Raw genomic sequence first — 15,004 nt, 5'->3', positions numbered from 1 at the left:
GTGCATACTAAAAGTCAGCTACGCTGAGTGAGTTCTAGTTAATCACATAATCATACAATACCTTCTTACATTTCATACTTAACCTCTTAACTTTCTTACATACACACGTAAGTGCATATACTTTCATTCTTACCTTCATACTTCCTTTACATACATAATCATACGTTTTAAAGAGCCTTTCGCCCTATAACCTCATAGATATTATAAGGGTCTGGTCCCTAACATCACAGATATTATAAGGGTCTGGTCCCTAACATCACAGATATTATTAGGGTCTGGTCCCTAACATCACATATATTATTAGGGTCTGGTCCCTAACATCACAGATATTATTAGGGTCTGGTCCCTAACAACACAGATATTATTAGGGTATGGTCCCTTTGTTTCGTGTAACTGTACCGTACCTGTTCATACATACTTTCCTTGACAATACGTGCAACCTCCGAAGAGCGTTCACGTACCATCATCATAACATACATACATTATGCATACATCATATATTCATACATACATCCTATCTTTCATCATACTTATCAATCATAACTTAACTACCACCTGACGGTACATTCAATATCCGAAGATCGTTCACGCACCGTCAAACAATCATCATACATAAATCATACATGGCATACACTTACCACTTAAGATAAGTGTATTAACTATCACATCGAGTATGCAAACATCCCCGAAAACATAACAAGGAAGTGGGGCTAGAAACTCACCTCAATGCGGTTGCTTTCACCGTTTACGGTTATTCCCTTCTTGAGCTGTGCACGACTAATGTATAATAATTATACGTTTCAGTAAACTATCACTACACATATCGCCTTTCTAGTTTAATCATTACCCTCAAAGAACGGGGGTCCGGGGGCAGCGCCCCTGGCAGCGGGGTTGTAGGGGCGGCAGCCCCTAGCGGGGTCCAAGGGGCAGAGCCCCTGGCTGGGGTCCATTAACTGTCGTAACACATTTTCCATTAACATTTTGAATCGTTAATTAATTTGCTACTTAAAAGTTCAAGGGCCTAATTTTAATTAAATCATTCTTTTCTAAGTCCAGGGACTGTTCTGTCATTCTTTCAAAGTTTTGATTCGTTAAGATGCTCTTTAGCGAATTGGTGTTCATTCGTTACTTCTGTCCTTCATAACGAACTGGCTAATTCTTACTTCATAACGAAGTGGCCTGCTTAGCGAATTGGACCCTCATAGCGAACCAGTCCTCATAACGAATTAAACCTTAGAACGAACTGGTCGACATACGAATCGGACTTAACGAACTGAAGCTAGTTCGTCATTTTTTCCTTAACGAATTAGTACCCGAATCAAAGCTTGTTCGTTCTATTCCCTTAGACGAATCAGCTAGCGAATCGATTCTAATTCGTCAATTACTCCCTAGCGAACTAGGGTTAGGTCAGGGGATGTCAGAACATTCCTTGACACCCGTAACCTTGTATTAATTTTTCCAGTGCCGCCTTTCCGGCGCCGACATTGCAGGAAAGCCGGCGGAAAAACGCGAACTCACTGGAAAAACGAGTTTTAACTCGTTTTTCGCCCCGTTCGATCCAGATCTGAGCTAGGGTGATCCCTAAGTTAATCATAGGTTCGGTTTATACCCGAATCCACCCGGATCTCATGACTTAAACGGTTTAACGGTGTCAGCTCGTCGTTTCATGATTATATCTAACGGATTTAAGCTCAAACAATAAAATACTATCATTACCTCGGGTCGGTTCTCGGTTTCCTTCTTGATATCGGTTTAGAGAGAGAGAGAACTAGAGAGAGAATCTTAAGTGTGTGTTTTGAGTGGTGTATGGAATATGTGAGAATGAATTAAATGAGGGATTAATGGTTTATATAATTATGGATCATGGGCTTAGGCCCATGGTCCTTTCCTCTTTCTTTCATAATCCAAGTCCATAATCCATATCCATTTAACCCAACACTAGCCCAACTCGTATTCTATTTCTCTAAACCGATAACGACCCACTATAAAATAGACGATATTTATTCTATTAATAAAACCGATTTAGGATGCTACAGGAGTGGTTTGAGAAATTGCCATGTGGAAAGATTACAATTTGGAAAGACTTTGTAGCAAAATTCTCTCAGCACTTTAGTCAACAAAAGAAACATACTCGTGACCCTTCCGAAATACTAGATGTTACAAGGCGAAATAATGAGTCTATTGAAGACTTCATTACTCATTTTACTAACGAGAGCCTTAACATCGGAGGAGTAAGCGAAGATATGCTACGGGGAGCATTCTGTAAGAACGTCCATAGTGATGCCTTGATCCGTACTCTCGCAGGAAGAGATGGAATGCCCGAGTCATGGGACGAAATCATGAAGGCATCAAAGTTGTTTGCAAGAACTGAGAAATCTCTAAGTTCCAGTAGTCAAAAGAAATCACCGAGGATTGAGTTTCAAACTCCGAGACCGAACAGGTAGGCTAAGGGACCAATATGGTCAAGACTTCAGCCAAGTGCGGAAACATCTAAGCCTTTTGATGCAAGGTCTTTGATCGGTAACAAAGGTAAATGTAATTTTTTTGCTCGTTCCCCTAACAGTTGGACCCAGTTATCAAAGACTCCCTCAGAAATTCTCAACACGGAGAATTTGACTTTCCGGAAGCCTCAACCAATACCACGGAAGTCATTCCTTGATAACAAGAAACACTGCTCATATCATAATGATATTGGGCATAACACGAATGAATGTGTGGCCCTCATAAATGAAATTGAAGTAGCTGTTAGAAAAGGTAAACTCGAACATTTGGTTAAGGGTGTAAGAGCAGGGATAGGCAAACCTCCCGCAAAGGATGGCAAGGGCCTAGCTAAAAGGCAAGTCAAAATTCTGAATGTCCACATGATTCAGGGGAGACATTCAGGTAAAGGAAAAAGGAGAGACTATTCAGACGAAGAATGTAAGAACGAGCCCATGATTTTTCCTCGGATCAAAGGGGGCCCGTGTAACAAAAACCCGCTGATAATTACTGTCGAATTTGGTCATTACCGGTCACAATATGTGTTCTTTGACACAGGTAGTACGTCTGACATTATGTACGAACAGTGTTTCGAACAATTGGAAGAAGAAGACAAAGAAAGATTACAACCAATTCATGCTCCTGTTTCTGGTTTCGGGGGAGAGATAATGCACCAACGCGGTGTTATTACTTTCCCAGTCACACTAATGACAGAGTATGTTCAAGAACAGAAGAAGTTGATTTTTTGGTCCTACCAGCAACTTCTAAACATGATATTATTTTGGCACGAGAGGCGATCGGAGACTTCAATGCCCATCCATCCACAACCCATGGTGCAGTAGGAGTTCCAACTCGTACTAGTGTGACGATAATTCATGTAAACCGACATTGTTTTACAACCGATAGTTCATGACCAAGCAAGGTCCCAAGACAGGCTCAGAGGACCGAACCTGAGAAATGGGTTTTGAATAAGAAGTTTCCGGACCAGACAATTACAATAGGACCTGCTATCTCGGTGATAGTGAGAACCTTTTTAAAGCAATTATTGACCAAGAACATTGACATTTTCGCGTGGCAGCCCGTGGACATGACCGGTGTCCCGTGGAGCATTTCGGAACACATGTTAAAGGTAAATCCGTTGATCACCCCAATTGTGCAAAAGAAACGAAAGATGGGCCTGGAACAAACGAAGGCCATGAATGAGCAAGTGCCAGATCTTCTTCACGCTGGGATTATACGAGAAATTAAATACCAAACATGGTTGGAAAACCCAGTAATTGTTCCGAAAAGAAACGTAACGTGGAGAATGTGCATAGATTATAAAGATCTAAACAAAGCATGTCCTAAAGATTGTTACCCACTTCGGGAGATCGACTTAAAGGTGGATGCTGTGGCCCCTTTCAAATTCAAGTGCTTCCTCAATGCTTACAAAGGGTATCACCAGATTCATATGGCAGCTGGTGATGAGGACAAGACAGTGTTCCGCACTGACCAAGGAACATTCTGTTACAGAATGATGCCTTTCGGGTTAAAAAAAGCGGGTGCCACATACCAACGATTGATGGATCAGGCCTTCAAGGGTCAGATAAGTCGAAATCTCGAAGTGTATATGGACGATTTAGTGATAAAAAGCACCGAAGAAGACCAAATGTTGAGGGACATAGAGGAAACTTTTGAAACCTTGAGAAGCATCAATATGAAGCTGAATCCAGCAAAGTGTTCCTTTGGGATGGAAGAAGGAAAGTTCCCCCGGGGTAATCGTTACGGGCACTGGTTTCAAAGCTAACCCAGACAAGGTTCAAGCAATAGCCTGTATGCCGTCTCCCGCTTCCCTCAAGCAAGCTCAAACACTTAACGGGAGATTGGTGGCATTAAACAGGTTTTTGGCAACCACGCTGCTAAATCTTATCCATTCATTTAAACATTGAGGATCTGCCTCAAAAAGGCACAATTCAGATGGACTCCGGAAGCCGAACAAGCATTTCAGGAAGTCAAGAAGTGTTTAATGGAATTGCCCACGTTAACGGCTCCTCACGCTGGTGAACCATAAACACTATATTTATCGGCATCCGACATTGCTGTGGGGGCTATCCTATTGACAATTAGAAAAATCATTCAAACTCCAATCTATTACGTCAGTAGAACACTATCGGACCCTGAAACAAGATATTCGATTTTGGAAAAGTTGGTGTTGGCACTAGTTTATGCCGCCAGACGGCTCCGCGGATATTTTTAGGGTCACCCCATCAATGTGTTAACCGGATACAAACTCAAGAACGTGTTGAGTAAGCCTAAATTGTCCAGTCGATTGGTAAATGGGCCATCGAATTGGGTGAACACTTGATCGAATATAAGCCAAGACTGGAAATCAAAGGGCAAGTGCTGGCGGACTTCGTAACAGAAGTCCCGTAGCACAAAGAACAAGAATGTTTGATCGAACAACTACCCCAAGCACCTCCGGAACAAGGACAAGTCTGGTTACTGTTCCCGGACGGAGCTTCAAGCAGCGAAGGGTCAGGTGCCGGCTTAAGGCTAGTCAATCCCGAGGGGCATGAATTTACATAAGCCATCAAATTGGACTTCAAAAGTACCAACAATGAGGCGGAATATGAAGCCTTCCTGGCAGGACTGCGGATAGCGAAAAAGCTTGGGGTGAAACATTTGGAAGAACGGGTGGATTCTATGCTAATTGCAGGACAAATAAACAGAACATGTGAAGCCAAAAACGATGTCATGGCTTCTTATTTGTCATAAGCAAGGGTCTTGATACGCCAATTCTCCTCTTTCAATGTCGGCGGATGCTCCTAGCAAGCTAGCTTCAAAGAATTTTGAGCATTTTGCCAAAGATATTCATGTTGAAGTTCTAGATCATCCATCCGTTCCACAAAATCAAGTCCTGGTAATTCAAATCGGCGTTGAATCATGGATGACGCCCATCAAAGCGTACTTATCTTCCGGAGCACTTCCAGCAGGAAAGGCCGAGGCTCGGAAATTAAGCACAAAGCTCTGAATTACTAGTTGACTGACGGTATCTTATACCGGAGATCATTTCTTGATCCGTTGCTACGTTGGGTAGACGTAGAAGACGCAAATTATTTGATCCGAGAAATTCACGAAGGCGTATCCTTCACATCAAGGAATTACCAGGAACAGAAAATATTGGGCAGTTTTTTCAAGGATAGGCGTATCCTTCACATCAAGGATATTCCTGCCCACGCAGCCTTTGCCATCATCTAAGGCGTTTAGCATTGATCCAAAACCTAAAAACAAATGCAAACATTAACAATAAAAACTCAAACATGGAAGGATAGTGGAACAAGGTATTAAAACTCACGGCCGTCTAGCCCAATAAAAACTGGCTCCATGAAAGGAGAAGGCCACAAGCGGCTCATGCCCGCCCACACGAGGGCTTCCTCGGGAAGTGCTCGCATAGTGATTGGCGGAGTAATAAGCTTGCAAAACCAATCACGCTTATCATGAGTAGCCGGAGTAATATAAATAAGAGTGTCGATAGGAGAACGACAAGTCATGGCCTCGGGCACCACATCCTCGGAGATCCAGAAGAACTTTTTCTTCCAGTCCTTGGAAATGTCCTTGGTAACATTGCCGATAATACTATCAGGAAAACTATGACACGTAAACCACCCATTTCGGTTAGCCATCTTGTAAAACACCACAAATCGGTCCATCCGGGGAACTATGTCATGTTCCATACACACGAACTCGAAGTGGCGAATTCGCATGACGGCGCGTGTGTGAAGTTGAGATAAATGAATCCCAAATGCCTTGATCACTCGTTGGAAGAACATTGTGATGGGAAGGCGAAATTTCCCATGAACAAAGTAGTCGGCGTATTACGCCATCTTCCCGGGAGGTGGGAAGCTGGCGATAGAACCAACAGATGGGAACTCAGGTCCTCATTCCGGCGGAATACCGTAGGTCGTGATTAGTTTCTGATACTCATCCAAGTCCCATTGGACTTCTATTTAGTCAATATCAGATTGAGCAGACGCCATATGAAAACACTTGATGAAAAATATCAGGATTAGCTAAAAGGAATCAAAGAAAGATCGAAGGATTCAAAAGAGGAAAGCAAGTTCGTATTAAGAATTCAAAAGTGATAAAACTTCAAAAAAGAAGGTAACTCCCTCTATTAATACCCACCACAATTAATGTGATGGGATGCGAACAGTGGAAAGAGAAAAAACCGCCCAGTAACAGATCGCCACGTCACGCGGGCAATTCGAAAAAGGGAAAAAGTTGTACAGTCGGGTACAACAACAGCCGTCACAAACGTCCCGTCACCTACACACACGCCTGTGAGTGGCCAACTTGTCCTTTTTCATGATTATTCACAACAAAAAAAAGATATTTCCCACCAACTTGCAAAGTCAAAAACCCCTAAATCCACATTATGTCCAGAATTTCACCCGCACAAAATACTTCACACGGAAGAAACACTGGACTGGGGGACTTATAGAGGTAGGGTACCAAAAAGACCCAAATACCCTTAAGGAATACCAGCGGGTCAATCAGAAGTCCCTCATAAGGCACCCACGAGATATAAGAACCATTCGCATAGATCATCTGTGGAAGAAACACCCTCGTAGCGCAAGCGGAAGCATCCTGGCACCCTCAAGAGTCATCTGCAAGAAAGAATATCTTTCCGCGTAAATGACCACGTGGTAATGCTCCGGGACAGCTGTCAATAACCAACTACCTTCTAGAAGATTCACCAAGATGCTTTCTTGGGCAATACGTGATTCATCGGCCAATTAGCTAGTGACACGTGACAAGGTCGTTATAACCGTGCACATGGCCAATATTACCCCGTTAACCTATAATAGAGTGACACGTGTCCAGGTTGTTATACATGCACATGCAATGTATAGGTCGAAGCTGTCATATGAGGACACGTGTCTAGGCGGATATGAAACATTTCCTAAAGGGACAGCTGGCCCAATCACTTCCCCACACTTTTCGGCTATAAATACCCTCTCAATCATCGTAAGGTATTCATTCACTCCCACTGTACTCTCTCAATTTACTTAAATATTTTATCTCTGTCAGAATTTTAATTATTCTCACGCCGGAGGGTGGTTACGGGAAAATCACCCACCTTGTCCTTCCCGTAACGAGCTCACGGTGTTCTGTTTTGCAGGATTCACGTCATTGGACTTTGGGAATTGTGTTCATATCATGTTGGCAGTTAACCGTATACTACCCTGTGGACTCATTGGATCCAGAACCCGTAATTGGAGAGCGGATTCGTTCTTCTTCAGTTTGGACATCCACTTTAGAGGTGGCAAACAAACTGATTAACCGAACCGACTCGAAAACCAAAACTAAAACAAAAACCAAAACCAAAACCAAACCGGTTTATAACCGATTATGTAGAAAGGAGTTTGGAAGTGACTGAAACCGGTGGTTTGGAACCGGTTTGTAGTTTTATCAACCAAAACCGGTTCAAACCGATCGTATCATGGTAAGGAAGCGGTTTCAACCTGAACCGAAACCGATCATAAAACGATTTTGGCTTTTGTTGACCAAACCGAACCGGTTTTAACCCGAATCGTTTTTCGTTTTTAAACGGTTTGTGCACCTCTAATCCACTTCATTTAGTGTGTAACAAACTAGGGGTGTTCACGGTTCGGTTTTCACGGTTTTTAAGTCAAACCACGAATCAAACTACTGGTAATGGTTTTGATTTTTGTAAACTAAAACCGAACCGTAGATCTCTTAAACTGAACCGAACCAAACCGTTAGTAATGGTTTGGTTTCTCGATTTGGGATTGTTAGATTTTGTACAAGTGTTCGAATTAATGCATGATACATTTTTAGTAATGTTGTCATATATTTGTATAATTTAACAATCATAAGCACATCATTAAAAAAATATGCAAAACACGAGTTTAAGTCATAAATTACAAAGTAGAAATCTTGTATGGATTTGGGTTCTTCCCATTTTTTCTTAACCATTATTGTTCAATTTTTTAATACATATCTGATATACTTTAAATTAATTTTGTATAGTAATAAACTTAAAAATATATATGCATATAAATTATAAATATTTATAAATTCTAAATAATTAAATCATATGGGCTGGTCTGTTTTTATTCTGTTGGTTTTCGTTGTAAATCGTAATCCAAACCGTTCGCTATGGTTTGAATTTTTTGAAACCGACGGCCGATTGTTAATGAAAAAACCAACCGTGAAACCAAACCGATGACCGGTTTGGGCAGTTTCACGGTTTCGAACCAAACCATGAACACCCCTATAACAAACAGCTAATTATTGATTAGAGTCACACCGAGCTCATGCGCTTCAGATTTTAGCTCACGAGTTACAGTGATAGAACTAGCTAGAAAAGTATCGATCATAATCAGCCACACATGTGGTTTATAATGTTTGATAAGATTGAATGATTTTATAATGATTTTGGGTTAAACGAACACGATTTTGTCATTTAATTGATAAATAATTTATCATTTATTTAAAAAACTTTATTAGGAAATATATTTTAAACTCAATATAATAATGGTTAAGAATGAGATGAGCAAACCTAGTTTTTTTGTTTATATGCTTGAGTTTTGCAATGTTTGGTATGATCATCTTGGTCATGTAGGTTTTAATTAAATATGTTATTTGGTTAATTTAAAACGCATTCCAACATTCCGAATCAGTTTGAACTTGTCACACACCGTGAATAAGGTGGTGGAACATGCGTGGGTGAGACGTTTGTGAGAAAGCTTGATCAATTCATATCGATTAACTTGTGGATCTAGTTATATGATATGTGTATGTGATTGATACGTTAAGGAACGAAGTGTGTGAGTGACTAAATGGGCAGTGTAACGGCTTAAGAGAGAATTACATAAACAACATTTAAATTAAGCATGCTGGATCAGCCTATATATAGAAGACGAATGCCATTCGTTACACATTCCGTAAAGAATGACCTTCATTCGTCTTCATTAAACTAAATCACAAAATGGTATAGCGAATGACTCATTCGCTAAATCTCATTCATCAACATTCCATGACGAATGGATACGTATCAATAACGATTATGGTACATTCGTTAAAAATCCTTAACGAATGGACACGAATAACAAGATAACTATCATTCGTTAAACCGGCTTAACAATGACTACTTATAACTTAACGAATGGGCTTGTAATTACTAAAATACCCTTACATTAAAATATAATAATTACATATGATTACAAAGATTCGAGACGACCAAAACCGTGCACTAACAAACACCCCCTCATCTCGTGCTCTTTGTCTTTAAATTACTTGAACCTCTTAGTCTTCCAATCACGACAACAATGAATCCCGAACGCGTGACATACACCAAGAACACGTTGGAATTGCATAGCTCGGTCATAGTCTTCACGTCTTTCAAACAAAATCTTGTTCTCGAACAAAACATCATTGTCGGTCTCTGATAAATTAATGAGCCACATTGGGTCTATGACTCGTATAAAATTAGTCTTCAGCCCTTTACCTAACATGATGACTGCCTCGCCTGTTTTTATGTCGTAGTAACACCAATTAAATGACAGATGAAGATCTTGTGGAAAGGTCTTCACCGGTACTTGCTTCATAGTCTTTGGCGGTTTTACTTTAAGTATGAGCTTCCTCCAAACAGTACGAGGACAATCTCATTAATATATTTCCTGGTTGGCACCTGCGTTTTAAAGAATTTAAACCCGTGGCTGACCTCAAAGAGAAGATGTTGATGAAACCATCCTTCTAATTGATTTCCACCACATTTAATTAAAGGCCAATTGGCGAGCGTCCGCACGTCCCACCTCGGTAGTGAGAGAATGTCAGTAATATATTGAAAGTATTGAGCTCCATTCTCCCACTTAATAATACAAACCCTTAACTCTGAATCATATAACCAAGATACGATGTCACCTTTGATGGTTTTCACGACTTTGAACGTAGTCTTCTGATTTGCTTTAGCGCGTGCACTGACATCCAACTTGTGTTCTTGATCAACATATCGATAAGCTTTAATAATCTTCGAATTCACGGATTTGTTGTGATTCCCGAACCAACCCTCAACGTCAGGATACAACGAACTTGACCCTCCAGCTGATACTTTACCCTTTTTCTTGGTTGTTTTCTCGATATGATCTTCGGCAGCTTTGACGTGTTCTTCAGTAAATGATGGAACACCCTGATCAACATTTGGCTGTGTATATAGATCAGGTTACTCCTATGCCGTCACATCTTCGATCTCGATCTCCTTGTCCTCATAAATAAACGACATATTTCTGTGTGGAATACTCGTATCAAGAAGGACTTCCTCGTCATTAACTACCTCAACATCTTCCTCAGCCTCTAATGCATCCAACTCTTCATTATTCAAACCAAACAATAACGATATTTGATCACGATTCAGGGCATGATTAACTAACTCACCCTCCTCGATCTCGTCAGCGTTGGCAGTACTTATCACGACCACCCTTATCATAATCCATAAATAATATGGTGTTGGCTTTAATCAACTCGATAGGATTAACATTAGTAGTATCTTGATAAACTACTATATGTCGATCATTGTCGTCACCACCTCCACTACTAGTACCTGTAGCGGATAAGCCGTGAGCTTGTTTCAGCTCTCTACCACCTGCACTAGCAGCATCAGGATACTTATCAGTATCATCATTCTTCAACTTCTGCATCACGTCTTTTTTACATGTCAGCTGAAGAATGATATCCTCATGTTCCTTGATTTTCTCCTCCCTGAGACATAACAATCTCCCACAGCTCTTTTGTCTCTTTCTGGCAGTAAGAGATATAAATCATTAGTCTTCGTTGATTCATTAACATCTGGTCATGTTGTTGACGATCAGCTGCCATTTGATATTCATATAAGTGAATCAAGCCGAGAAGCATGTCCATCTGGTGAGCGTGCCGTAAAACATGAAAGTTTGGCGGAACAGGCCGCACCGGGCATTGTGGACGAGTAACTCTCATAAATGATAAGGCCAAAGGTTGTGTCGGCATCATTGAAGTAGCAGGAGAAGTTAGCGTTGATGTCACATGTGGTGTAGGCATAGAAGATATTATCGATTGAGGAATCGAGCCAAACCTCGGATCGGATGATGCAGTCGTTGTAAGAGTAATTGCCAGGGTGCTAACAGTAAGCGACACTAGCGACCTTTGTTGTACAGACGACCATGACATTCATGGACCTATTTCCACACCTATAACATGAGTAATCTAATGCTTTGGCAGTTGATCTTAAAGCTTTTCCTTGCCCTTGTGTTTACGTTGAGCAGCATATGAACTAGCCGCCTCAATTTCAGCTCTCGTTTATCACCCCCATTTCCACCATCTCCACCCTCATCATTACCACCATCGTTCCCACCTGGTCCTTCTTCACGTTCAGAATCTGAGTCATCAAGGATCCAATGATCATCAGAAGGACATACATAATAGAGAAGCACAAACCGGTTAAAAACTCAAAACCGGTTTGGGTTAAAACCAGTTCGGTTTGGTCAACACAATTCAAAACCAGTTTATGATCGGTTTCTGTTTGGTTCGAAACTGGTTCGTTACCATGTTACGATCGGTTTGGGTTCGGGTTTTAATCAGTTTCGGTTCAGGTTTTGACCGGTTTTGGCCGGTTTCGGTTCGGTTAACTAGTTTGAAACTGGTTTTGGTGGATAAAACTACAAACCGGTTCCAAACCACCAGTTTCAATCGGTTCCAAACCGGTTTCTACATAATCGGTTTTGGTTTAATTTTCGGGTCAGTTCGTTTAATCGGTTTGTATGCCCACTCTAATACATAATCCGGATTCACCAAATGACCAATTAGTCCTTTGGACTTTGGACGATCTTCAAGTGCTTGATTTCGATATGTCTTCATTCTCTTTATCGTATCAGTCGTCATGTGTTCTAATTGCAACACATCATTCTTTAAAGGCTGATCAATCACCAAATCAGGAATCAAATGTTGAATAAATAGTAGCACAAATCGTGGATACATAAGAAACTTGTTTCAACAGTTCTCCTTTAGATGGTAGAAGATAAGCTCTGAGAAATTGAGTGGTTTGTTCAATATTAGAGCTACGAAAGCGGTTTGGAGCATTATTCGACATTCGTCATTATTAGTGCACGGTTTTGGTTTCTGTAGCAATCGAATAGTTATAGATAGTCTAGGTTGTTTATTTAATGTAAAATGGCCTATTCGCTATGAAATGTATAGCGAATGAGGTTCATTCGTTAGTTAACTAGACTAGTTCGTTAAGGTATGAGCCCATTCGTTATGGAAGCATAACGAATGAGGGCTAGTTCATTAAGTTATTACCCATTCGTTATGGAAGCATAAAGAATGGTGTCTAACTCGTTATGAAGATATAACGAATTAGACTTAACTTAACGAACTAGAGCATATGGCCTATATATATGCTAGTCATGCTCATAATTTAGTATATACATAGAGAGAGATCTAAGTTATTGTTATGCTCTCCATAAGTTATTCCACACCTTAATGTATTCATCCTCTAATTATCAATAAAGTATGTATTTAACGTATTGATCGATCTCGTGTTCATATTGTTTAATTGATGTATCGATGCGGATAGATCCTTGGTAGGTCTTCTCAGTCATACCCACCTTTTCGTCCCCCAAGGCAATTAATGAAGACGCGTAATGCGTACTTGTATGGAGCACACAAGTACGCCTTGTTATATTGGGAACAATCAAGGTCTCAAGTATAAAACAACCTCTAAAATAATCCACGTATCAGCAACTTATCGAATTCACATAGAAGATCGATGTTGTCAGCAAATCTTAGCACCCAACGTATCATACCAGGAGTTATCGTGATAGTCTTTTTGTTGATATCGGCAACGATGTGGTTCTCGGACTCCACAAACTTGGCTGAATCCCAGAAAGGACGAATTACGCTAAAATGTACGGGGACATTAGCTGTTTTAGCGTAGTGGAAACGGTATCGGCGTAAGAATGTGATAATGTCTCCAAAGACATCTTGATCAGCAAAGTTATCCTGCACAAACGCACAAATATTGTGCTTCTTGTCATATGCTAACGCAGGAGCAGCTTCGGTTTGTTTTTGCTATACAGGAGGTTGTTCTTGATGAGCAGCAGGTTGAGGATCGACAACTAGAGCATCATGGATCATTTCATCAGCCATTGCTATAAATACACAAACCCTAGAATTAGTAAAAACGAACATAGTGTTAACTTAAAATAACTATCAATTTATACTTAAACAAATTGAATTTTGTTTTTTGTTTTTTGTTTTTTTAAAATTACAAGTGTCATTAAGTAACTCATTTGTTATGACGAATGGTGTCATTCATTATAACTAATGCCATGATTCGTTGTCATCATATTACCGAATGAATGAGTAATGAATAAATATGAACGAATGAGTCCATTCGTCAATTATGTGGAGCGAATGAAGGTTTATTCATTACATAATTACACGAATTAGGCTTATTCCTTATGAAGGTTCAACAAATGGATTCATTCGTTTCCTTCAGACACGAATGACCAGCTATTCATTGTTCATAATGAATATGTAGATGTTGAGTCAAGATTTGACCCAAAACTGATTACAGGGAAGATTGGAATCTTGTCAACCTCCTCAGACATTGTTAAGTATGGAACCGGGCACACCTGAGACATCCGAGCAAGGTTTTACTAAGCTAGGCAGGATATTTTGCCTATCGGGCAAGGTTATCTTCATGAAGTCTTCTTTAGACGATATCCGAGCAGGGTTCACACTTTAGCGTTTAACCGAGTAGGGTTCACTAGTTAGTGTATACCCGGGCAAGGTTCTCTATATCAAGCAGGTTTGTTCTTCATAGCCGAGTAAGGTTTAATTCAGAGTAAGCTCTTGGCTAACCAAGCTCATGAAACCAAGTGATTGGAAGATCGGGCAAGGTATTCTTTAATAATACAGTGGTCCGAGTAAGCTTGATGTGTAATGAAATATCTCAAGTAATATCGGGCAGGGTTCAACTCAAGTAAGGTACAGTGCTCCTAAGCACACTCTGCTAATAAGCTAATTCCAAGCAAGGAGTTGATGGGACCATTGAAGAACAAGGTTGCTAGTAAGTTTATGTCGGGCAAAGTCTGATATAATCAAGAAGATTGAAGTTTGCTTGGTGAGTATTTTCCTTTGGAAAATATTCCAAGTAAAGCCTACCGGGAAAACTGTTCCCGGACACACTTCAAGGTTACCAAGTCTAACAAGGAAGGCAGAGTACAAAGTCTACTCGGAGAAGATTACTTCTACAAAGCCTACCTGGAAGACTTGTTTTAAACTTAGGATAATTCTTAATATATAATTTGAATATGTACGTTATATTTAGGGTTTCTAGAAGAAATGACAGCTGTCCAGAGGTGTCAGGCCTATAAAAGGAATATTTAGGGCACACCTCTAGGAGAGCGGCTGAATACGTATTAAGTGAGAATATTTGTTGAGTTACGGCGGTTCTTAAATTGTATGGACATAACTTTCCCTTCAA

At 40.4% G+C, this 15,004-nt stretch overlaps 1 protein-coding gene across 1 annotated transcript; it reads left to right on the top strand.

Annotated features, from left to right (window-relative positions):
- The first annotated feature begins 2,027 nt into the window (after nt 1-2,027).
- On the top strand, nt 2,028-3,320 carry LOC143583767 (uncharacterized). The gene is made up of 2 exons (XM_077065989.1): nt 2,028-2,440; nt 2,564-3,320. The coding sequence occupies exons 1-2, from the start codon at nt 2,028-2,030 to the stop codon at nt 3,318-3,320; spliced, it is 1,170 nt and encodes a 389-aa protein (XP_076922104.1).
- The last annotated feature ends 11,684 nt before the right edge of the window (nt 3,321-15,004 follow it).

The sequence above is a fragment of the Bidens hawaiensis genome, unplaced genomic scaffold, assembly GCF_021521415.1.
Source record: "Bidens hawaiensis isolate Kalapana, Puna unplaced genomic scaffold, B.hawaiensis_p1.1 tig00032508_1, whole genome shotgun sequence".
NCBI classification, from domain to species: domain Eukaryota; kingdom Viridiplantae; phylum Streptophyta; class Magnoliopsida; order Asterales; family Asteraceae; genus Bidens; species Bidens hawaiensis.
This window is presented reverse-complemented; position numbering and strand designations above follow the sequence as displayed.